Here is a 24,224-nt window from a genome sequence, read left to right on the forward strand (position 1 = left end):
ACGTGATGCATAAAAGCTTGAAAACAGTGAGAGCCATTTTGTAATCCAAAGGGCATAACCCTGTACTCGTAGGTGCCCAGCGGTGTGAACATGGCCGTCTTCCACTCATCGCCCTCCCGCATGCTGATGAGATTGTACGCCCCTCGTAGGTCCAACTTGGTGAACACGCGTCCCTTGCGCACCGTCGCGAGGAGGTCGTCAATCCTGGGCATGGGGTAATCAGACGGTTTGGTCATCTGGTTCAAAAGGCGGTAGTCCACAACGAGTCTTTTTTGGGGCGTGTCTTTCTTTTTCACGAAGAAAACGGGACTGCCCCCCACTGCCTTGGACTCTCTGATGAAGCCACGCTCCAGGTTATGCTTGATGAACTGTTTGAGTTCCTGCATTTCATCTTCAGACATGGAGTATAGCCGCCCCTTCGGCAGCGTCGCCCCCGGTAGGAGGTCAATCTTGCAGTCATATGGCCGGTGAGGGGGTAGCTTGTCCGCCTCCTTCTCGCAGAAGACCTCCAAAAAGTTCGCGTATTTGTGGGGGACCGCTTGCAACGTTCCCAACTGCAGTTGTGATTCCTCCTCCTCTCCCTCCCGTCGGGGCAGGATGCAGTGTTCTGCGCAATAAGAGGAGCCGAAGATCAGTTGTCTCTGGTACCAAGCCAGTGTCGGACTGTGCCTGTCCAGCCAACTCATGCCCAACACAATGGGCGTGTCCGACAGTTGGGTGACATTAAAACTGATGACTTCCCTGTGGTTGCCAAGGCGCATCACCATTGGTGGCGTCTGCTTCACCACCTGCCCCCCTAGCAACTCTCTGCCATCCACTGTGACGACTTGCAGGGGCAGAGTGGCAGGCAATAGCTGTATAGCGTGCTGCTCCACAAAGCTCTGCGCTATAAAGTCTGCGTTGCTTCCAGAATCCACAGAAAGCGGCACTTCGATAGTGACGCCGTTGGGTAGCTGGAGAGACGCTGTGAGCTGCACCACTGGTTTGGGTGGGAGGGGATCCGTGGGTTGCAATATCGCTGGGGGCTGCTTCACAGATGCGTCTGGCTGGGCCCCAGTGCCTCCGTCGCCAGCCAGACATCGTCGTTTCCCTGCTGTGGTTCTCCTTGCTGCGTTGCTGCAGTCACCATTGCTGAGGCTGCAGTGTGCTTGTGGAGCCTCCGGGGACACTCCTTCGCCAAATGGCCTGGATCCTCGCAGATGTAACACTTCCTGTTCCCTCTAGGAGGCTTCGCTTTCACTGCTGCCGGTGCTAGGGCTCTGGCTGCTGACTGAGCCCTTGCACCTCCAACCTCCATCGGTTCCCCTCCCCCTCCTGGCGGAGGTGTGGATTGCGCACGCGCTGCTTCCCTCGGAACGAAAGAGAAACTTCTCGCTGCTTCGCGCCCTCCACGTCCTTCATCTCTGCACCATGGACGTTCTTCCAGCCTCACCCCCACAGTCAGCGCCCTTTGGACCACCTCCTGCGTGCTTCGGGGCCTCTCCCCCCTTGCAATTTCATCCTTAACCGCAGAACTTAGACCCTCCCAGAAGAGGTCTCTGACAGGGGGCGAATCCCGATCCCATTCTAAAGCACTGACCAGCGCAAAAAATCGGGCGTGATACTGCCGGACGCTCGCCCTCCCTTGTTTTAGTCCATGAATCTCCCGTCTGGCAAGATCCACATCAATAGTAGACAAAAAACACGCATCCATCGCTTTGATAAAGGCATCTGCATTCTGAAGCGCCGGATCTTTATCCCTCCACAAATTGCGCAGCCAGGCTTTGGCATCCCCATGCAAATGGGACAATATGAACCCCACCTTCTCTTCCTCATCTCTAAAGTCTTTTGCCAGCAGTTGCAGTGCGCACATTACGTCTGCTCTAAAATTAGGGTACTGTTGCAAAGTCCCATCGAAGTGAGCCACAAGCCCTCCTGCTCTCCGTGCCAATCCCACGCCCTCCGGTCTGGGTCCCGGTTGCCCTTGCTTAACAAGCATTTCAAACCTGGCGTGTAGGTCTCTGTAGGCGGCTGTAGTCTCCTCCTCCCGTTTCTTGGAAGCCAATACCTCTGAGGACAACTGGGTCACTGCCTCTTGCAGCGCGGAGATCCTCTGTTCTTCCGTCATCTTGCTAACCTTTGTGAGCTTGCTTACAGACACCCCTCTTCCTCCCCTAGCGGCTTCTGCTCCCGCTGCGAGGTTTCAGGTTTCTGAAGCTTTGAAGGGATGGGTCTTACTGTCAGAGCTGCTACCAGGTCCCAGCTCACATAGGACCACGCCACACAGCGTCCACTTTAAAAGAGTCTTTATTGAGTTACAGGTTTCATTTCCGAACTGCAGCGTGCAGCTCTACACCTTCTGCCCTAGGTCGGCGAAGACCCATCTGAGTCCCCGCCTCTTGCACACCAGCTTAATACCCTAGCCTTGCTCCACCTCCTTCGCCTCTCCCTACGTCTCTGGGTCCTTCTGCCCCCCTGGGACTCCTCCCTTCTACTCTCCTCTGACGCTGACCCCCCTGATCCTTCCGCTTCCTTTCGGCGGGCTTTGGGACCTGGCTCACTCTCCGGGCTGCTTACTGCTCCAGCTTCCGCTGCATTTGAACTTGGCGCGCGCGCCCAACTCTCTACTTTCCTCTTGACCGTTGCCTCGCTCTCTGAGGAGGGCGTGACCACCCCTGACTCGTGCCCTCCCTCCTGCTGACGGCCTCCGGAACCCGATGCCTGGCTGCCTTCCTCCCTGCTGCTCTCAGTCTTGAGCGTGGGTCCCGACTTCCAGCTGCTGCTCTCTGAATCTCCTCTGTTCCCTTCCTCCTGGGGTGTCCCCCCGGATCCCCCCCTTGCTCTGCTCACTGGGGCTCCCTTTTGGGAGTCCTCTGACTCACTGCTTAGGCTTGGAGATCTCGGGTCGTCATCATCACTCATTCTCCCTTCGGCTTCCTCCCCCTCGCTCTCTGTTTCCACCCTTCTCTGCGTCTCTGCTTCTGAACCCCTGACAATTGCTCTTATATTTTATGGCCTTAACAAGTTAGTACGGAGGGCTGCTTAGCCCCAAAGACCTGTTATGGTTTGCCCTCGCTAGTGTGGACTCAAGGTGACTGCCTATACTGTACACCTGATACAGGAGACAAAATGAGTTTGCTCCAATATATCAGCTCTAATGAGCACACAGTGTACTAATGAAGAGGGATACAAATTCCACAGTTCAAGAACTTCAAATTGATCGATGCTCCAAAATATCAATATTAAAATTTGCAGGGAGTCTTGCAAGACAATCTGCTCAAATCAAATCCTCAACAGGAACTTGCATTTAAACTTGAAGTAACCTAACAGGAATATTAGCTTTTACAGAGTTTCAGCAAATGGAGATCAAGCCTGTTTTCTTGATGAGCATAGACAAGCTAGATGGTTCAGTGTTTCAGATATCAAGGAGACTTTTAAAATTTCCACTAAAGGCTAGAATTTGAAACAGGTGGAAACGATTCCCTTCTGTATCAACTGTTTACTTGAGCAAAATGAGAGCCGCCTGGGCTGGTAACTGTAGAGTAGCTTTGAATGGATATCTTTAAAGTGACAGGGAAACAGACCTAGCCAATAAACACATGTACAGTGACAGGCATGTTCATACTTCGTGCTTCTGTAACCACCTGGTGCCTCTGCAAACACTATTTATAGCTGGGATAGTTCAGTTGGTAGAGCCTGTTGGAATATTTTGCCCAGTGTGGGGCCTGAAGACCTGAAGCCATGGCTCCTGAGATTTAGGGGCCATAGCTTTAGGCCCCACACTGGGAAAAAATATTCCTACAGTACATTGCAAGGGGTTGAACTATGTGACCCCCATGGCCCCTCCCCAATCTGTAACTGTATGATTCTATGATCTTACGCTTTGAATCCACAACTGCATCTTTTGCTCTGCATTGGTTAGGTACCATTTATTTATCAATTTATTTATTATTTAAATTTATATACTGCCCATTCCCCAAAGATCTCGGGGCAGTTCACAAGATGAAAAGCACAAAATAAATAGTTAAAGCGAAAAAAAAGTTCTTACAATTATTAATTAACCTTCTCTTCTCTGTAAGTTCCCAGAGCTAGTTACATATGGAAAAAATACATTGTGACATTAAAAAAACCCAAAAAACCCACACTCCAAGATACCATACATTTCTGTTTTGATCAATTTCGCCGCTTTCCTGCAGAATCCTGCCAGCACTACAGAATGGGTGGCTTTAACTGGGACGTGGCAGATCTCAGTAACATGATCAGTTACAAACAGTATGTGAGTCTTACATTGGGTCTCCTCTGAAGCAAGTAGAAAAGGTCCCCTTCCAGCCATTCTATGCAGTGGAACTTTGCATGCAAGGAGCACTTAATTTTTGCTCCAGAGAAGCGGACACGGAGCAATGGATCCAAACTACAAGAAAGAAGATTCCACCTAAACATTAGGAAGAACTTCCTGACAGTAAGAGCTGTTCGACAGTGGAATTTGCTGCCAAGGAGTGTGGTGGAGTCTCCTTCTTTGGAGGTCTTTAAGCAGAGGCTTGACAACCATGTGTCAGGAGTGCTCTGATGGTGTTTCCTGCTTGGCAGGGGGTTGGACTCGATGGCCCTTGTGGTCTCTTCCAACTCTATGATTCTATGATTCTATGATTCTATAATCTCCTGCAAGGGCACCAACTATAGGGGGCTCTGGGTGCCCAATCACCCACAAAAAAACGTTGTGGGTGCTTAGCACACATACCTCAGGGCCCCCAAGACAACTTTCAAGGTCCCGCGAGGTCTCGGGACCTGGTGCTACCAGAAGTCAGTGCAGACTCTTGGCTTCCACTGATGTAAGAATGCCTTCCTTTGCTTGATGGTGCAGAAAAGCTGCCCTCATGGCTTGGAGTTCGAGGAAAAGCCCTTTCTGTCATCAACGTCCAGCATCTTCTAATGGAGGACAAGCCCATCCATGGCTCCTAGCCACAAGGGCTATGTTCTCCCTCCACGGATGGAGGCAGAAGGTCTTTGGAGGCCAGTTCTTGAGGATGGCAGGTGGGGGAGAGGGCTGTTGAGCTCAGGTCCTGGTTGCAGGCTGACCACTGTAAGAGCAGATGGCAAAATGGGTCTTTGGCCTGATGGGGCAGGGCTCTTACGGCCTTATGTTAGCCCAAGCATAATTTTGTTTTTCCGTTTGAGCTATGCAGCCTGGTGTGGGCTACATAAACTATGGGCCACGGTTCAAAGTTAATGCAAAATTAAATTCATTTCTCCTCTCTTCGCTTCAACCACAGGAAGGAATCTAAAATTCAGGGCATGCATTTTGCAGCTCTGATTTAAAGCCACATCCCTGGGCTGAAATTGCACTTGTTTATGAACGTGGACTGGTTGTGGTTTTAGACGGTGCTCAGTGTGCAGCAGCTTAATAAATTATGAAAAGAAATGAGTACATTTTTTAATTAAAGAATGTCAAGTACAATTACTGCTTTTTGGTCTGACCAGCCAGGGTCAGCAATAATTGATATTGAGAGAGAACTTCCACTGAGCAGTCCATGACAAATTGCTAGGATGGTTGCTTTTCCCACGCAAGAGATTTGGGCTTCACTTTGATGGGAAATGCCAAGAAGCAAAAGATCCGGGTCGTTTTAGCTATGAGTAGGTCTCACAGAAGACATTCAAACAGCCGAGGCAGAGAATGCAAACTCCCTCCCTCAACACCCCACACCCCAATTATCTGTCTAGCTATCTGTTGATATATACCTGATTGGTGGGATCATTGCCCACTGATGGCACCCGAAACCTGCTACTATCTCACTTAAATTCATGATGTAGGCCAAGACAAGCCCCATCATGTGACTGGGAAGAGTGGGCCACTTCAGGTGACGGGTGCTGGTCTGCCATTAATGGCTAGCAAATGGTTAGTTTTTTTATTTATTATTGGGAGAGAGACAGTGTTGCGCAGCGGTTACAGCATCAGACTGGGATCTGAGAGACCAGGGTTCAAATCCCCACTTGGCCGTGAAGCTCACTGGTTGTGACCTTGGGCCACTCACTGCCTCTTAGTCTAGCATACCTCACAGGGTGGTTGTGTGAGGATTAAATGAGGACAGAGGGAAGAACCATGTAGGCCACCTTTGGATGGAAATGCAATAAATAAAATAAAATATTTTTATTGCAATCTGAGGAGGGAGGGGGGAAGTTAGGTAGGATACATGTTTTTGCAAGCAAATTCCAAACTGACATCTCTAGGTAGTGGTTGGGCAAGGGCCCTGCCCAGGAGCTGCCAGTCAGTGTAGACCACACTAAGATAAATAGTCTCATTTGGTAAAAGGCTCCTTTCTTAGTTTCGCAGTGGGGGCCATAGATCAGGGGTGGAACACATACCGGTACTTTGCAAGCAGAAGGTTCCTGGTTCAATTCCTGGTATACCAGGCAGGGCAGAAACAGGCTCCTCTCTGAAATCCTGAACAGCTGCTGCCCGCCAGTGTAGACAATACTGAACTATATGGACAAATGGACTGACAGCTAAGGCAGCTTCCCGTACTCTGCTTCAGGCACTGGGACTTGTCTTGTACAGCGTTGGCTGGCTGGGACTCACAGCAAGTCTTCCCAGTGCTTTGAGGCCATAAGCAATATGCCTTACCCATCTACTTCCACATATTTGTGGGTGCTTACTTTTCAAAATCTGTGTGTCTGTTTTTAGATATTGTGTGCTTTGCTAAATCCTATGTTTTGTTCATTTTACTTTAGATTTTAAGCATTCCATTTAGCATTCCCAAGTGTTTTTTTGCAGGCATTTTTCGCTTGGGTGGTTTAGAAAAGAACAGCACCTCTATTTTGTTAGGGATCTACCAGGCTGAGGCTGCAGCATGAATCTTAAATGGTAGCAACCTAAGAGTACGTACAATAATTTTGACTGGGGACTCTTCATGGATGGTGGCAGTGTCTTCTGCTCGCCCGAGTATGAAAAATTCCACTTTAAATCATCTCTCCTCCCCCCTTTCTCCTCAGGCGTTGGTTTCCTATTCATATGTTTTACAGCTATTCCATTACTAAGAACTCGCTGTAAAAAGAATTTATGGGCCAAGTTGTCTCAATTAAAAAAACAAATTTGAAAACTGGCTTTTTTCCCATGTTAAGTAACAGAGCCATTAGCTATTTAAGTGTCAACCTTAGGAATTTCCACATAAATCACCACTGAGAAACCACACAAAAACTCAGCATTGCTCTCAATATTATTATTATTATTATTATTATTATTATTATTATTATTATTTCACTTTTACGTTAAGCTGATCTATTTGTGCCCATCTAATGTCTTAAACATTTGTCTGTGACCTACAGAGTGACAGGTGGACCTCTTCCTTCTTTGCTTTTTGTTTTAATTTCCGGCGCCCTCTTCTCCTCGCCTCCCCACCCTGCTTTCCACAGAGAATTGCCTCACCCACCGCAGAACCTCCTGGCCACCTTGAACGCTTCCTTCAGCCGCAGCGTGGTCCTCTCCTGGGTGCGTCCCTTCAATGGAAACAGCCCCGTCCTGCACTACATCGTCGAGCTGTCTGAGAACAGTAAGTGCGGCGAAACTGATTTTCACCCATTTATGCGAAGACATTTTATTTGGAGTTGTTATTTTCCTCCCTTCCCCTCCCAGGTATCTCTTGGGTAGGCGTGAGAAATCATGCAAAGCCTGGGTATCTGTTTCTTCTCTTGCAATGTGCATGCGGATTATTCATAATTTTTAAATAAGAAATTTCATTCTAAAAGAACAACCATTTCCCCTGGCAAATGTTCTGCCCCATTGGGGACTCTAATTGGGAGCTCTCTCTCTCCTCCCCTCCCCCCCCCCAGTCACTGCTGCTCTTCAGACCTGTTGCACATGGCATTATCTTTGACTTAAGAAGCCAGGGCGACTGCCTGGATGTTCACTGCTCAGGAGTGCAATTATGCAGCCCCGGTGTAATCCTGATGCTTGGCTTCGGCATGTTGTCATGGCAGTCACTCTCATAAAATATAATTGAGCTGGCATTTTCTTATCAGGACTCCCATAGTCTCAGAGTCCAGTGGAAGGCCACCTGCCCTTCTTCACTCTCCATGCATCTTCCACTAAGAGCCTTTTCTTCCCTGTCCACATCTCCTCTCCTCTCCTGAGGAACACACCCTCTCACCACCAGGCTTCTCCTTGGGTCCAGCTCATGCTGCAGAGGCATGAAGTCTGCTGCCTCCAACCAAGAGATGAGGAAGTGAGGGCTTCTTCCTCTAATTTCCTGCCCCAGAGTCCTGCTCCTCGGAGCAGGAAAGGGAGTTGGGGCAGGGGTTAGAGCTGAGAAACTGTGGCTGCCACGTCCCTCATTTAACAACAGGTTGGGAGATTCAGGTTTGAAGCAGGCAGCCTTTATTCATACCTTTGAACCTCCCTGCCTCCTCCTCTGCCCATTTGATCTCCTCCCCCCGCTCACACACACACACCAACTATACCAGCCTTTGCTTCTCTCTCTTCCTGCCAAATCAAGGTGACTGAGATGGAGAAATGAAGGAGACAGATTCAGTCTAGGAAGAGTGGAGTGTGTGTGTGCATGCAGGCACACACATACATCAATGGATACATACTTTATCCATGTCTGTAGGGCTTCAAAGTAAATGGAAAGGCTTCATGTTTATTTACATGAATGTTAAATTATTATTTGGGGGGGGGGGAGAAACATCTGGTCTGCTGCTGAGTATCTATTTTAGCCAAGGGCCCTACCTTGTACTTCAATCACTCTGTTGTTTATCTGGCCATGCTCAGCGCGCACACTATGGAATATAAATGCAACCACAATATTCAGGGGCTAGAAAGATGGGCTTTGGCATGCAGTTTTGAGAGGCCTTCAGATGTAATCCAGAATATCAGGCTTTGCAGGAGACTGTCCTGGAAATAGGGATGATACTGTCAACTGGAAAATATAGTAATTCACCTCTAAAAATCTGTAAGAAGCTCAGTCGAGATCTGATAACATCCTACAGAAATTGCTTTGATAATCCTGAAGGGTACGGAGGGATTTTCTGAACTCTCACACGCTGTCAGACAAATCCGTTGATTTTAGCTGATGGCATCGTAATCTACCACAGGCTAGTTCTCTGTGCATAAATTTCACAAAGCTTTTTGTCTGGAAGCACAGAAACAAAAAGGAGACACAGCCTAGGGAAGTACAGAGCCATTCCTGTCAGCAATGCTTTTGGGGAGGGGTAATGGAAAGGGATGCCAGGTGGAGTTTGGATTTCAATCCTGGCTGGTCCTGGACTCCTGTGGCAACCCTAGGCAAGTTGTTGTGTCTTGGTTTGTCTTCATCATCTGCAAAGGAAGGAATGATTCACTGTGTTGTATTTCATACAGGGCAGTTATTGTAAAAATCAGTGGGTTGTTGACCGTGCAAGACTTTGCACCACAGAAATGGTCACTGGCTAGCAGTACAGGGAAACTGATGCTCTCAAAACTACAAACAGAGAGGGCACACAGGACTGCACTCTAATCCTCTGAACATTGGGATGGATTAATAATGATACGGTCTGCAGTGTGGGCAACTTTGCTTAACTTCCAGCCTTCATGAATGCCATCCTAGGAGAGAGGCAAGCATCCTCATCCTAAAATTGGGGATCAGCAGTCTCTGAGTCAGCTGCAGTCTTTGCCCTGCAGGCTTTATCCTGACGATTGTTTCAAAACCTGCCTCCTCCTCCTGCATTTTAGCCTCCTGCATTTTAGCCTCTGTGATTCACATGGAATATATGCATCCCATCTACGACATGAGGAAAGAGGGTGCAAACAAACAGCCCAAGTAAGCCCTCAAAATGACTGTCCATGGATGGCTATTCAATACAATCGGTAGACAGAGGTGGTAGAACTCTGGATTTTTCCACTTCAAACTGCAAGTGAGGAGTGCCATGTTTTTGCATGCTCCCCCATTCTATATTTTTATTTTAAAAAACCTCTTTCATCTAGTGAACTAACAAATCAGTTTATGCTAAGCCTTTCTCATTGACATACTAGTTTTCTATACACATAGATTTTTTTTAACATAAGCATTAAAAACTGCAACACCCTAAAGCCTGAAGTGGAAAAGCCCAGAACTTCATCATCTCTGTGAGCTCAGCTAGATTGCTAAAGAAAAAGCGTTTTATATGCAATATAACACTGTGACACCAGATGGCACTGTGGGGTTCCATTTTTGCCCACTCGATTTCTCAATATAAAGGTTACAATGCATTTTTCTTAAGCACGTCTTTGCTGTGTCAAGTTTCAGCCTGTGTCTCATTCTGTGGAGTGTGTGAAATGATTCTTAGCATTTGAGGGGGGGGGGATTGCTTAATTCTACTAGTCAAAGGAAGTAGGGAAAGCATCAGATACTCTGTTGTACATGTAGCTGTTCCAAGGAGAAACCAAGGCCCTGCAACGTTTGGTGTTTGGTGTTCCTCATATAAAAACCCCAGGTTTCTAGCTGCCATTCTGCATTTCCCTCATTGCATTTAAATGTTAAGCCTTTCCTGCTATTAACAGTCCAACTGGTGGTAGGAATATGTAAGCACTTCCTTTCTCATGTGTCTTCAATCACCCGTGAAGTGCTACTCCACTACGGAAACTGCTTGTGTGTGCATGTGTAAAAGAAGAGCATGTTTGGCAGCATGCAACCCGAGAGTGGGGTTAATGCTTTCACCTTTTGTTTGCTGGTGTAGATTTCCTGGCCCCTGCTCTATGCTCTAGGGCAGGCTTTGTGTCCGTTTTCTGCCAGCATCTTTGTGTGCGGCTATACTTGCTATTACACACACCGTCACTTTTGTCTCTGCATCCGGAAGTTCCTTTGTCCTTTCAGTCAAAAATTGCTTTCAGTGCTTCTGCTTGTTCTTTTGGTGGTACAGGTGCCTTTTCATATATTTTAACTGCTGCTAGTTTTTACATATGCTTCCCCCAAGCTCATTTGCTTATATTTGTAGCTGTTTAACTGTCAGCAGCGGTGCAATATGTGTTATGCATCCTAATCCCAGTTTATGGGAGCCTCTGCATGACTTTTTTCCAGTTGCTAAGGGTGTATTGCAGGCACAATGCTGTAAAGTTTTAATACTGTGAGGGGTTTTCATCAGGAAGCCTAACAGGAACTTGTTTTTATATTGTGTGCCTGTTACCTTGCTGTGTCCTCAATTTGTTCACTGTTTCTGTTGAGGACAGAATGCTTTAATAAGACCAGTAGCACCCGTTGCCCTGGATGTGCAAGTAGCCTGAGATTTCATAACGTTTGCTATTTGTTGCCAAAGAAGGTAGTTTAGCAAGTCCAAATCTCGGAGGACTAATCGCTTGCTGCCTGGACGACTTGACCTGACACAGCGCTTTTCTTTCAGTGCCATTCAGCCAAGAGCTTGTCCGCACTTCTTCTTGTCCTGCTACCTTCCCCCAGGGAAAACTGCTCTTTAGCATTCCGTCGGAGCAAACAGCAATTTGGGTTTTCTCCGGATTGATGTCTGCTCTGATTTAACACTAAGGAGTGAGCTTTCCCTGGGAAAGGAGTGTGGAGCAAAGGGGAAACCACTCGGACCCATGGCTAGAAAGCGTAGGTCAAGTGGTCAGTCACTTGGACCAGTGCTTTCTAGACACAGGGCATGTGAAAGTGTGGATGAGCCCTAAGAAAAAGGTAAACATAGTATTAGGGAGACTGTCAGGGCTGGGCGATGGGCAGCAGTTTGGAGCCAGGAGTCCAGAGCCAGCTGTGAGGCTTCAGAAGAGAAGATTAACCAAGACAGTAGGACCACAGAACAAGCCAGGAGTCATGGCCAAAGAACAGGGCCAGAAATTGCTGCCATCAACATTATATGCCTCGCTCTGTTGGCATTTTTGCCTCTTCTTTGGTTACAATTGCTTGTTGTTACCGCTTCACCCGCAAGGCAATAAAAGCTGAATGGTCCAGGAAGGTTGATCTTTGCAGGCTGGCCGTCCTTTTTTATTGCTAATACTCACTTTCCAGCTATGCTTCTTCAGCTGCAGGATTTTGACTATTCCTATTCTTTTCCTGTTATCAATTTTCCCCTTCCCCAAATAGATCCAGGAGTAAGCTGATTTGACTCTGAAAAAGCGGATTTCTTGAACAACCCTTGAGGTTTCCAAAAGGAAGCCTCTCTCCCTGTCCTTCTCCTTTGTCTGACTGTGGTCCTGGCCAGACTCTAAGCTCTCATGGGGGCGGGGGGCGGGGTCTGTTCAGACCTTGAACAGAGCACTTGGCAAAAGGTGGTTGAAGCAACATCATAGGAGGGGTGTTCCCAGCTATGCCATGGTAGCCTTATAAGAAGCTGTTGCAAGAGAGAGACTGTGAGCAACATCATCATAGGAAGGGGGTTTCTTGCACCATGTTGAAACTGTCAGGCTGTCTTGTTATCTTTACTGTTGTCAGAAGGCAGGAAGTTGTTAATTTTGCTATATTTATAGCACTGAAATGTTTTTAAATATTGATATATTTGGCTTTTTTAAACTTTTATTGATAAATGCAATACTTACAAACACAAACCAGAACACTAAGCAAACTTATTATACATAGATACATGCACCTCTCAACTTAGATTACAAAAAAGAAAACAAGCATACAAACTACGGTAAACATACAGACATAAATTTTGACTTCCCTCTACCTATATGTGGCTTCCTTTGTTTCTTTTCTTCTTTTCGCTGTGTTATCAATATTATTTTTGACTATCTCATCTTAATGGGACTATCTCCTATTTCTTCTTAATTTTTTACTCTATTTTACTGCTATTTTGTTTTTTATTGTGGTATCATGAATTTGTTCTTGGGTCAATTTTAACTGTGACAATCTTGTGATTTTGAGATATTTTCCAGTTTTCTTTCTTGTAAGCTGCTGTGAACTTTTTGTGGAAAGGCAGCATACAAACAAAATTATGAATGGATGGATGGATGGATGATTGAAAAGTTAAAGTCCAACACTGAAATGGAGCTTTTGCTTCGGCAAAGTGCAAAAGCCTTCCAAGGCTGACCGGATGAGTCCTGCTCTTGGCCCCAGCCTTCTGCCTGTGCCCTTAAAGTGCCATTCACTTATTTTATTTCATAGTCTTTGGTTTCTGCGATAGGGTATGTGTGATGGGAGTGACTCTTCCAAATTTCAGGAGTCCAACAAAGCAGCACCCTCTGGCCTTGAAGGATTTGGACTGGGGTGGTGGTGATTGTTTGAAAGTCCTCCCCACCCCCCACCCCCAGATCATCCTATGGGCTCTCCAGAGCACCATCCCCATCCAGTCAATTTTGAGCGGCAGCAACACACCAAGGAGAGAAATAATGAGGAAGGGGAATTTCCTCTCCCCCCCCCCTTGCCCTGTCGTGCTTTAGAGCACATCGGGGTTTCCAGGGCAGTGCCCTCTGAGACTGGAAGTCATTCCAAGAGACATCTGCACACTCTACTGATTTCGAAAAAAAGAGTGGGAATGGAGACCCTCATGGAACTTTGAAGTGTCAGGCATAGCCCTAATGGCTTTAGCCCAAACGTAGCAGAGTTTTCCTGCACAGCGAAGAAGCTAGTTGAGGTGGAAATGACTAGTCAGCTAGACTCAGAATAACTATTTACAGGATTTATTAAAAAGGGGGGGAAAAACAGCAGAGTTTCTGCATACAAAACAAAGCAAATAAATCCTTTCTTTCTATCTCTCTCTTAACCATACACAGCACTCCTACTCCTTCAACACACCTAACCCCAAACTGTTCTAGCATTCCTAGATAACAGAGTTGAGTGCTGGTTGTTAACCAATCAGTGTAAATAGTTTCTAGGTCAAGCAGACCTTGGCTTTCTGCCAAGAGTAAATTGACACTGCCTTGAGTTAATTATGTGAAGCCAGAATCTGTAAGTTTTCATGAGAATCAATTAACAGAAACTGAACAGACCCTTCTATGGCCTAGATATTGATCTTAGGCTTTCTGGGGAGGGATTTTAAAAGCCCCCCTCCTTTGGATCATAGGATTGTAGAGTTGGAAGGGACCACCAGGGTCATCTAGTCCAACCCCCTGCAGTGCAGGAATCCCGCCCAGAGCCATCTCTGAATGGGCTAGAGCCACCAAACCTCTGCTTCACAGCCAGATGCATTGACCCATTGCACAAGAGGAGGACCTTTGAGTTGGCACTTAGGAACCCTTGGAGTTCCTATGCAAGCCAACTTTGGACAAACTCTTGCAACACTCTAAGGCAGTGGTGGCCAAACTTGGCCCTCCAACTGTTTTGGGACCACAGTTCCCATCATCCCTGACCACTGGTCCTGTGAGCTAGGGATTATGGGAGTTGTAGTCCCAAAAGAGCTGGAGGGCCAAGTTTGGCTACCACTGCTCTAAGGCAACCAAGGGAAGAAGCAAAGGTGGCCAGTCATCTAATTCAGGTGGCGAGACATGGAAGATTCTGGGTGGGTACACCTGATCACATAGATAGCTCAGTCAGTAGAACACGAGACTCTTAATATCAGGGTTCTGGGTTTGAACCCCACATAGGGCAAAAAAAAAATTCCTACATTGCTGGGGCTGGACTAGATGACCCTCATGGTCCCTTCCAACTCTACAATTCTACCATTCTCTGACTCCTGTTTTCAGCCAGCAATGTGGATTTCACTTCACATCCTAATGTGACCTACAGATATACCCCAACCAATCTTATTGGGGAATCTTTTTTTTCTCGGGACTTGAATTTCATATCAAATACTGTAGTGTCCATCCACAGTAGGATGTTATGTTTTTGGAAACTGACAACTGAAAATGGGAGCTATTTCAGATAGTGTGAGCTGCAGCAAAAAAAGAGAGAACAAGTACAGCCTGAGAAATGTATTCTAGGGTAGCTTACGCAAAATGAAAGATTAGCACTGTCTGTTCAGTATAATGGAGGCTTATTTAATAGCTTGACCTGTTGTGTCTGTTGTCACTGCAGCGCGGAGCTTCTCTGGGCTCTCTGTGTCAGGCAAGTGACAGTAATCCCCAGAGGAAGGCGAAGGGGGTGTTGACATTTTTATGGAATGTTTCCTATTCTGGGAGGAGGCTGGAAAAGGGCAACCAAATGGATCCAGCATGTGAAACTCTCTTGTCCTTTTTATACAGTGCAAGAAGCCGCTTTGCCATTCAGCTTTCTTCTTTTCCTTAAAGGCTTAAGGGAGGAGCAGCCTTTGAAAAGGTTTAGTTTGATTGTCAAGAGGAGGATTGCTATTTAAATTTTAAAGGTACTCTGCGAACTTGCTCAATCCTTGGCTCCACGAGAAAGCAAATCTTCCCCCTCCAACCACGTTTCTCTGTGCAAAGCAGAGTGCCCAGGAGATGAATAGGGTTCGTTTATATTAGTTTTCTGTTTAATCTCCTCTTCCTGCCAGATCTTTTATCTTCTACCAGAAGGGAAGAAGAATAAATAAAGTATTCTACAGATGCAGCATATAAACAGAGCACAACCCTAAACTGGTAGAGAGATTAATAGGCTCCATTGTTGAATCAAACTGTTCACTAGATCAAGTGGCTTGGGTTAAGCACTCTCGAGTGGTGTTTACAGTTGAGGTTAATGGATGAAACCAAATTGCTCCATGAAACAGACCGGTGACCATGATGTCATCTATGGACATTTAGCATTCTAGTTAGAAGGTTGTTGTTGTTGTTGTTGTTGTTGTTGTTGTTCTTCTTCTTCTTCTTCTTCTTCTTCTTCTTCTTCTTCTTCTTCCTCCTCCTCCTCCTCCTCCTCCTCCTCCTCCTCTTCCTCCTCCAAGCTATTTATTGGTTTAGCCTAGCCTTAGCTTCTCTTTCCTATTCATTTTTGTTCATTCTTTAGTCACCACACAACACACATTATTTTGATTCATAAGAGAACAACTGTGAAAGACCAACAAATGGTGGTGAAAGGAGTGGGTGGGGATATGAACATCTTTGCTATATTCCATCTGTGATTCACATAGCATTGGGTCTCATCCAGCTCCTGCAGTCAACCAGTAGCTCTCCCACATTTTGCTGCTCAACACCCGTACTTGGAAGTCAAACACACACACACACACACACACACACACACACACACAGAGAAAGAGAGAGAGAGAGAGAGAGAGAGAGAAGTATGTGTCCTTAGGATTGAAACTTAGCCATGCTTTAAATTTTTAATATGCATGTATGAAATGGGCTCCAGGATTTGATACAAAGGCCATGAGGAGAAAATCCATCTTGAGTCCTACATGAAGGGAGACATTGAATTTAATTCCATGAGTACAACATCCCTAATATGTAGGTCTACTCTCGAGCAGGACTAGTGTTGTTTCTTTGATTGTTTCTCTTTCAGCAGCTTTCCAGGGGTGTTTGGAAAACAGCATTTTGGTTCAGTGCTGTGATTTACTAGAGAATAACTTGGTCCAATAAATCCAGATAGCTTTGGTGCACACACATCATTGAATCACAGCTATCACAGATACAGGGAAATCTTTTGTCAGGCCAGCTTTTTTGTTGATGGCTTCCTGCAAGTTTCCAGGCTTCCTTGCACTCTTTTTCAAGTGACAGCCTCCCCTAATATTCCTGGTTCCCACTGTGCCAGAAATTGGACTTTCTCCCCCCCCAAAAAAACCCTGTTACAATAAATATATTTTGAGATGCAGCCTTCATAACTCAGTTGGCAGACTATCCTAGTGGAAGTTAACTTCTTGTTCTTGTTCTTGCCAGCAAAGCTCTGAATTAGTGATGCTGGTGTGACGTTTCCCCTGTACAGTTTCTCGTCATTATTGCACAGTCATTGACTTCACCCTAGCAACCACGAAGAGCAGAAATAGAAGACTGTGATGCCTGGATGTGATGCCATTTTCTTTAGACTGAATCTCTGAAGTTGCTTGATTATTGCAGAATGAAACATGAATGAAACATGAAAAGAGCTGGTATTACCTTTTCACAAAATGCTATTTTACGTTTTCAAATCAGTTTAGTGCAGGGTCTCCAGAAGGTAGAGTAATTCCTTGGCCCTTTTTGTGAAGATTCTGGGCGGCCTGGAAATGCACTGCTACTGCAGAGAATGTTTGCCTCTTTTCACATCAGCCATTATACCTCTGCCCCTGCACCCCCAATGTGCCAGTTTTGTGTTTTCATTTTGCCCTTGCTTAGAGATCTCTTCTCTTTCACAATGTGATCTTAGCCAGTCAGGACCATGTGGTGAAAATGAGGGTGTCAGGGGCAAAACTAGGCTTTGTTTCACTTGGGTCAAAGACCCAGTGTAGCATTCCCCACATGCATTTGCGCATGCACACACACACATACAGACACAGGCTGGGAGCCTCAATGGAGGCTTCACCTGGGACAAAAACCCCGGCTAACCCCTCTCCCCCTAGCTATGGCTCTGAGGATGTCACAACAGCATCCATGTGGTCCCAGAATGTGAAGGTAATTGAAGCTTGTTCTTGTCAATATTTCCTGAATAGCGAATTAGTTTCCTTCTGTTTGCGGTGATCCCTGAAATGTCACTGAAAGCCAAGAGTCCCTTCTGAAGCTGATGAAAGAAGAAGTTGTTTCTTCTTCCCACCTCTCAGGCATTGGCTGTCTCCTCAGAGCAATGCCATCCTCGGATTTAAAGGAGGGCACTTCTCTTTCTCACATGTTTTGCATTTTCATTCCTCTGCAGCAAACTTTCTAATGCCATGCTGGAAATGAAGAAACTGTTTGTGAGACACAGAAATTGACAGTGAGGCAGCTTACATTGTAGGTGGGCAGAAGCTGGTAGATCAGGATCTACTGGCAAATCTCTGGATGATTTGCAGTAGATAGCAAGGACTTCTTACTCCCAATTGTTTAGCAATAGCAACAACAGGACAACTTTCACCACCTAAATTAGGTTAGTGAAATGAAGGAAGTTAACAAGGAGTGGTTTTTTGTGTGTGTAAAATTATTGTGAGCTCACTCCAAATTCCTAGGCTGTGAATGTCCTCAGTGGCACCCTGTTCTAAAACTGTAATTCTTTCGCACCTGGCTCTTGGGGTTTTAGTAAAGAAATACAGTGGTACCTTGGTACTCGAAGGGCTTGGCTCCTGAACAAAACAGCTCCTGAACACTGCTAACCTGGAAGTAAGTGTTCCAATTTGCGAACATTTTTTGGAAGCCGAACGTCCTACACAGTTTCCACTTGAGTGCAGTAAGCTCCAGCAGCCAATTGCAAGCCACGACCTTGGTTTTCGAATGGTTTCGGGATTTGAATGGAACTCCCGGAACAAATTAAGTTTGAGAACCAAGGTACCATTGTAAATAAAATTGACAAACCTGAAGTAGCCCCACCCCTGACTACACCATCAACACTATCTTTCTTTGGAGAAATACGTTTTCAGGGATGTTTAGGCTAAATAACATACTCAAAGTATGTCACACACACACACACACACTTTGAGGTATGCAGAATCCCCAGGAAAATCTGCATTGAGGCTTGCAGCAGTGAGCTGATTTGGCTGAGAAAGTCACAGTTCTATACCTGCATGAAAGCTGAAAAGGGAGATATTCCAAGCTCACTATGAATTTCATTAGAGGCCTTCAGCCAGAGCTGCTCCTGGGTGTGGCGCTGTGAATGGGCTGCCAAACAGATGGGTTGAGAAATACACAGCCCATCTGTCCTTATCATGCTCATTTCCTCCTTTATTAAAATGTTAATGAATATAGTTTTTATTTATTATGCGGTGACATGTGCAGCAGCATCCCTTTTCAGTGGAGAAATGCTCAATCTGCTTAACCATGTGGTCTGAGGGGGGAGGCTTCTTCCTCTCCCAAACAGAAACTTCTCATCGCAGAAGTTAAGAGAATGACTGTCGAGTCTGAAACAGCTTTCACACCTGGTGGGAATTGGAAAGCAACCAGTTTTTAAAGCAGGTAGGAGATAGAGGATATTTGAAAAGCTCATATAAATCTGTGGTACATCCAGACTTTGAGACCAAGGAATGCATCTTGATAGTCCATTCCAAAAGGCACAGCTGAACTGTTGTTCATCAGTAAATATATATACATATATCTCAGTGATGGCCACCAATTTGGATGGCTTTAAAAGAAGATTGGACAAATTCATGGTGGAGAAAGCTATCAATGACTGCTAGAAACAAAGCCTTATAAAAAACGGTTGAGGGATTGCGGGGGTGTTTTAAGTCTGGAGAAGAGGAGACTGAGAGGTGATACAATAGCCATTTTAAACAATCTGAAGGGTTGTCAGGTTGAAGATGAAATACGCCTATTTTCTCCTGCTCCAGAGGGGAAGACTCAAAGCAATGAATTCATATTACAAAAAGGAGATTCCAGCTAAACATTCGGAAGAACTTTCTGGCAGTAAGAGCTGTTTCACAGTAGAATGGTCTCCCTCGGGAGGTTGCAGACTTTCCTTCACTGAAGGTTTGAGAGCAGAGGTTGGGTAGCCATCTGTCAGGGATTCTTTGGCTGTGTTTTCTGGGGGTTGGACTAGAAGACCTTTGGTGTCACTTCCAACTCTACCATTCTATGATTCTTTGATGGCTGTGTTACTGGAACCCCCCCCCCTCCGGGTGATGGGAGTGCTCTTGTTCCCAGGTCTTGCTTCCGAGTTTCCTAAAGGTATCTGGTTGGCTACTTTGAGAACAGGAAGCTGAACTAGATGGGCCTTTGGCCTGATCCAGCAACCTCTTCTTATATCCTTAGGTTCTTACTATGCATAGTACCTAACAATGTGACATAAGAACAGGTCCTTGCCCACACATGCACCACCTTTCAATATTGTTTCCACAATTCAAAGTGGTTGTTTCTTTTCAAAGAATGAATAAAGCAAATGCAGTTACAGCTGGAGGTGAGGGCTAAGGATTCATTCCAAAGACTTCAAGAAGTAGTGGGTCTTTGAGTGAAGATCAGAAGCAAGAGAGAAAGTGGTAGCGTTAAGTTGGCATTCTGAGAATGAAATGACTGTTTTAAGTAACAGTTCTGGGAGCGAGATTATGGGGAAAGATAACAAAAGGAGTTAGTATTGCAGGATGCTTCCCACATAGGGTGAGTGTAAGGGCAGCTTTTCACATTATGTTTTGAAAATGCAAGTGCTCTTCATGACACACTTCCACAGTGAAAATGGTTTAAGTGTTGCTTGATAGGTGCAATCATCTTGTGCTGTTGGCTCTGAGTGCCTTTCTGCAGTTTGTGTGTGCAGAATTTTGGCCTGGTCAGGGTTGCATTGCACGGCTGAGCAAAGGAAGGGTGGCCCTGTCTTGGTTCTGGGGATATGTAGTTCTCTGAAAGCAAGAAATCTCTAACAGTAAATTTTCCACACCAACCTGCAATTCAAAGGATTATTTGGGGGAAGCAATTGCAGTTAAATGGCATATCGAACCATTATGGACAAAAATCCACTATGGAAAATCACATAAAGCCATTACTAAGGAGAAATACTGAACTTCTATGCCCCTTTCAAAATTGTGTTGTATGTGAAGGTTATGCACATGAAAGTCTGGTTCTTATATTGCATTTTCAGCTATGTTCAGACATGGGTATAACATGAAGGAGAGAGCTCATATCTTTAAGAGGTAATGTCAGAAAAAGCCTTAAGAAGATTATGGTTCTTCAACTTAGAAAAGACTGCCGCTAAAGGGAGGACACGATAAAAGGTATATAAAATAATTACAAGGTGGATTAACAGGTTAATTTTAATTGGATGTTAATCTGTTCCTTTATGAAAATGTGTTCATTGCTGCTGATGGTGTTGCTGTAAACATAGCTGTCCAAGCAAAGAATGAGAGAATGCTATTTTTTCCTGGAGAATAAATTATGTCTCTGCTAATTCAATACAACCCGTTACCTTGATTAAATATCCGGAAAGTATCCCTTTTATTAAGCTGCTTCCGTATTTATTTTAATAAGTTAATCAGTTGATTAATTGGTTGAAAGTGAGACTATTCATTGACTAACAGTCCAACTCTAAGAGCATTTACTTGAAAGCAAGAGCCATTGATTTGAACTGAGCTTGCTTATTCTCAGCAAATAGGGGTGGGGAGAATAGTGGGTGTGAAAAAATGCAAATATTCTCAGAACTGGCATGTTTCCCCCAGATATTTCAGACCCTTCCCAAGCCTTTATCTTCATAGTAATCAATGAGGCTAAATAGTTTGAGGCCAAGTGTCCTGGATTAATGGTTCTAGGGACTGAGAAAGCTTTGATCAGTTGATAGCCCTAATTTGGAAATTATGAATAGATTTCACAGTTCCATTTTGAATACTTCTATTCAGGGTGCTTTGTTCAGTGTAATGGTGAAGTTGAAATATAAGGCTTGACAAATCAATGCAAGATGGAAATAGCAATGGCAAGTGGAAGAAAGGTGTTCCATAAGGAATGGACTTTTCTGTTGTTGTCATCTTGTGGGTCATCCAGATCTGATTACTTGCTATACTAGTCAAATGCTGATGCCATTATTCTGCTTCCCTCCGCCAGACTCTCCATGGAAAGTGCACCTCTCAGACATTGATCCAAAGATGACCAGCATCACTGTGAGCGGCTTAACTCCCGCCCGCACCTACCAATTCAGAGTGTGTGCTGTGAACCGAGTGGGCAAGGGCCAGTACAGCATAGAAACCAGCAGGTACCATGAAACAAAACCCCTCTGTGAACATTAAGTGATCATTGCTCTGGATATAAGTATGCTTGTGAAAACAAGGACCACTATGTTAGATATGATCAACGTATATTGACCTTTCCAGTCATTGTTCCTCTTAAGCCACTGAAAATGTGACCAGAAAACCAAATTTTCAGAAATCAAAATACCATAATTTTAGTACAAAATATAGCTCCATTGCACATTTTTTTGAGGTGGTTATAAGCATGATGGGGGAGTTTAAAGATTTTGAGAAGCACACATAGACTGGGTGACCTGAGTGTTCAAGACCATTCCGCCGCTTTTGGAAACTTCACCCCACCTGTCACTTTCTAAACCTTTTGGGCAGATATTATGTTCTTGTAAATTCTTCAAAGCACCCCCACCCCCTTGCCGAGTGCAAGGAGACTCTCAGGAATGCTGAGACGAGCCATTTAAGTCTTTACTTGTCAAAATGAGCATTGAACGAGTAGGGATCTAGAAAACTTTCCCCTGTGCAATGGTTATAACATTTCCTTTGGACATTGATCTGTCCCACAAAACATAAAGGGGGGGGTGCACTTTCACCTTTGGTTTCCAATGCATTGGTCTTTTGTTGAACCCAAAATTTAGAGGGCTTTGAAATGCAAAGATTTTGAGATAAAGAGTTGGAGTGGGGGAGGTGGGTATATTATATGGTGGGAGGGAAAATTTGAAGGAAATCATGCATTCTTGGCTGTTGTGTAAATTCATTCAGATGTGCAATCATTTTGAGAGATCATGGCAAGCTGAGTGATTCAGACAGAATCAGCAGCTGTCTCTCTTGTTGCTCGCTTAATTGGCTTTCTACTATGTTGATTTTGCAACTACCGGTATTTCAACTAGACCTCTGAAAACAACACTATATTGTCTTTAAGTGAAGACATCAGCTGAGGGTCTTTTTGCCATTTTCTTCCATGCCTGACTGCATGTAGATTGATGTTACCTGAAGAACCTCCAAGTGCATCACCCAAAAATATTGTGGCCAGCGGGCGGACCAATCAGTCTATCATGGTTCAGTGGCAACCCCCTCCTGAAAGTGAGCACAATGGGGTTCTCCATGGCTACATCCTACGGTAAGTGAGCTTCACCTACCCTAAAATGTCTGAAGTCTGTCTAAGCTATGAATAAAAGTGACACTGAACTATGTCTCATTGTGACATCTGGCAAACAAGAATTTGAAGAAAGTATATTGATGGATCATTCCCAATTTCACCCCAGTGATTATCTTTAGAGATGATCTACATGTTTATCTGAACTTGGCTTGGAAACTTCCTGGTTTCATAAAACGTTTCCTCCAAGGACAGGTGAACTTTGATGTCCCACCCTCACTTCTTGAGCCTGGATCAATTCCTGGACTGGAAAAACGTTCCTAGCTTCCCTCTATGACCTCTCTGCCAGCCCCCAAAGCACCCACCAAAGGTTCTACTCCTCCTCCAACAGAGGTCCTACTCTTCCCCTAACACCTCACTGAATAGTTGCAGTACGCGTACATATGTACTATACCAGCTTTTCCCAACCTGGTCTCTTCCAGGTTGGACTCCAGGCTGGACTCCATCAATTCCAGCCAAAGCGACCGATGATCAGAGCCGATTGCAGTTGTAGTCCAACTCTGGAGGCCACCAGGCTGGGGAAGGTTACTCTGCTCACCACGCCGCAGGGACAGTATGGGGTAGCAGCTGATTGCCTGGCCCCTTCAAGCATGGCTAGTGACCTGGGATGATGGGAGTTGGAATTCAGCAACATCTGGAGGGCCACAGGTTCCCCACACTTGAACTAGAGTGCTGGATATAGATGGGAGAAACCCTGGACACAAAACTCACTATCGCTACCTCTCAAGATTATGATAAGGATCAAAGGTGGGGACAGTGCCCAGGGTCAGGATAATAAAATAATTATTATTGTCATTAGATGGGGCAGGTTTTTGCTCTGAGGAATGTATTGTTGATTAAGCAGAAACTCTATTAAAATGGTTTTACAAAGCTGGAAGTGCCAGACTCCGATTACCGTAATTGTTCATAGTTCATCATTTTCAACAGTAATAAGAACACAGGAAGAACCCTGCTGGATCCAGCTAATGACCCACCTAGTCCTATCCTGTTCTCACAGTGGCCAGCCACATGACTGTATGAAACCTGGGAGCAGAATTTGAGCATTCTCCCTAACTGCAATTTCCAGTGGCTCTTATTCAGAAACTTTGCTGCCTCTAACTGTCACCATGGATAGTAGCCTTCTATTTTTTGGATGAAGCATTCTCTTGACCCTCATGGTACCTTTTCTCATCTTTAGTATACACTCCAGTTGAACTTCTCATATTGAGGGGTTTTTTTAAACAACTTCCAAACATTTTGGAGTGATTTGATTCTTTTGAGTTTGCCTTTTTTCTCATTTTGAGGAAAGCTTCCTTTTTCAGAAATCAAATGTGAGCATGTTGGATTTTCTTGGCAATTGACTACAGTATTTACATGCACATTTAATTTGATAGCACTATGGTCACTGCAATGCTAACAGTTTGCACCAGATCCTGGTCAACACTCAATATTAAGTCTGGGGTTGCTGCCCCTCTGGTTGGTTACATGACCAGCTGTTTGAGGGCATAGTCATTTAGGATATCTGGGATTTTATTTCTTTGTTGTGACTGGAACACATATGTATCCAATCTGTGTAAAGAATAAA

At 45.1% G+C, this 24,224-nt stretch overlaps 1 protein-coding gene across 7 annotated transcripts in view; it reads left to right on the forward strand.

Annotated features, from left to right (window-relative positions):
• Nucleotides 1–24,224, forward strand: part of SDK1 (sidekick cell adhesion molecule 1) — a 605,542-nt gene that overhangs the window by 389,982 nt on the left and 191,336 nt on the right. For all 7 annotated transcript variants that reach the window (XM_082199580.1, XM_082199584.1, XM_082199585.1 and 4 more), the window contains 3 exons: nt 7,387–7,523; nt 21,371–21,518; nt 22,484–22,624. In XM_082199580.1, coding sequence (XP_082055706.1) covers nt 7,387–7,523; nt 21,371–21,518; nt 22,484–22,624 — 426 coding nt within the window. The remainder of the gene's footprint in view (nt 1–7,386; nt 7,524–21,370; nt 21,519–22,483; nt 22,625–24,224) is intronic.

Source organism: Podarcis vaucheri (assembly GCF_965113315.1).
Source record: "Podarcis vaucheri genome assembly, chromosome: 14".
NCBI lineage: Eukaryota > Metazoa > Chordata > Lepidosauria > Squamata > Lacertidae > Podarcis > Podarcis vaucheri.